The sequence below is a fragment of the Octopus bimaculoides genome, chromosome 15 (genome assembly GCF_001194135.2).
Source record: "Octopus bimaculoides isolate UCB-OBI-ISO-001 chromosome 15, ASM119413v2, whole genome shotgun sequence".
Taxonomy (NCBI): domain Eukaryota; kingdom Metazoa; phylum Mollusca; class Cephalopoda; order Octopoda; family Octopodidae; genus Octopus; species Octopus bimaculoides.
Genome location: NC_068995.1, coordinates 24,712,138 through 24,713,890, shown reverse-complemented (window position 1 = coordinate 24,713,890; position 1,753 = coordinate 24,712,138). Strand labels below are relative to the sequence as shown.

The window sequence follows — 1,753 nt, the reverse complement described above, 5'->3', positions numbered from 1 at the left end:
ATATATACATACATACTAATATACATAGTAGGTACATATGTATCTACACTCTTATTTGACGTTCGGAACTGGTAAGAAACAATAGGTGGTTTACCCAACATATTTCAAAGACAAAAAAAAGTGAGACAGATAGACAGGCAGAATTGTAATAGTTACGCCTCTATCAAGTTTGTGAGTTAACTTCAGTGAGAATCGAAACAGCTGATTCGAATAAGAAAACATTTGCCTTCCACCACAACCATCATATTTATATGTATACAAATTTATATGTAAAGATATCATATAATCGAATTTATCGATAAAGGCGTAGATATCACAGATTTCTCTTTCTTGGTTTCCCTTATTCTCTTTCACTCATTCTTTCCTCTTTCTCCCTCTATCTCTTTCTCTGAGTGGAACCTGTTCGGTGGGGATCGACTCCGCTAAGTTTAAATGCCCAAGGTACACCACATATCGTAGCGACGTCCCTAAGGCTCCATCGGATTTTGGGAGCTAAATAAAGATGCATGTCTGCATACATACAATTTATACATACACATACACATATGCATTATATATACATATATATATATATGCTTAACATACATACATACATACACATATATTTGTGTGTGTGTGTGTGTTGACATTCAGATGTGCGCGTGTCGATGCACGTTATTCCACGTCTACCTCTAAATTAACAACGTTTATGATGTTACGAAGTAAACAGTGAGAGAAGGAAAAGACGATGTACGTCTATATCAGTCCGGCTCTACTGTAGAATTGCGGGTGTCGTTCAATATATGATTATTGTGTGTGTATATGTGTGCACTAGCTGGCCTTTTTGTCTGTATAGTGTTTTACGTTGCGTACGTGCTTCCATGTCGGATGATTTTTATACGTGGTCGCTTGGTGATACAACGGATAGGTATCGCTACATGTCTGGGATAATATTTTGGGGATACCACCATGGAATTCTAATGCTAAAAACCCAAGTCGTAAACCCAATGATACAGAGGTGGGTATTAGCCCTCGTTTCCTACCCGACAGGTTCGGTGAAACCGTTAATATTTGAAGCACGGGTATAGAATATCAACTTCGTAAAACCGGCAAGCGATGTTATCTAATATATATACAAGTGTTCATTATAGAGGTTGGTAAACGTTAATTAAATATTATATACGCTTGTGTATGCGTGTGTGAGTGTACAGAGCTTTATATAAGCATTTGCTAGTATACACATGTGTATACAAATATATATACGCATTCATATGCATCTTTCATTCATTCGCTTTCTCTCTCTTTCACTGTACACATGTGCGCGATATGTTTTCATACACACATGCATACCAACCTACCTACCCACCTCGTTCCTTCCCTCTCTCCCCCTACCTACCTACCCACCCACCTACCTACCTACCAACATACATGAATGCATACATACATACATGAATGCATACATACATACATATATACATACATACGTACATATATACATGTATGTATGTAATGCGTAATGTCGCATAGTGTACTTCAGTGATAGCTGAGAAATTACCTACGCCTGAACAGAGTAATATTCCATTCATGTCCTTGGAATATACATACATACATACACATACATACATACATACATACATACATACATACATACATACATACATACATACATACAAACATACATGCATACTTATGTGTCTGTATGCATACATACATACGTACGCATATATATATATATATATATATATATATATATATATATATATATATATATATA

General features: G+C 35.8%; 1 protein-coding gene across 4 annotated transcripts in view; it reads left to right on the top strand.

The window, feature by feature from the left end:
* The window catches only part of LOC106878778 (uncharacterized), a 195,476-nt gene that overhangs the window by 52,827 nt on the left and 140,896 nt on the right, over positions 1-1,753 (top strand). The window contains exon 1 of one of the 4 annotated variants that reach the window (XM_014928110.2): positions 707-1,132. The exons of the other annotated variants lie outside the window; for them this stretch is intronic. Within the exon in view, the coding sequence (XP_014783596.1) occupies positions 1,096-1,132 (37 nt within the window). The 5' untranslated portion in view covers positions 707-1,095. Of the gene's footprint in view, positions 1-706; positions 1,133-1,753 lie in introns of those variants that run through there. 4 annotated transcript variants of the gene reach the window in all.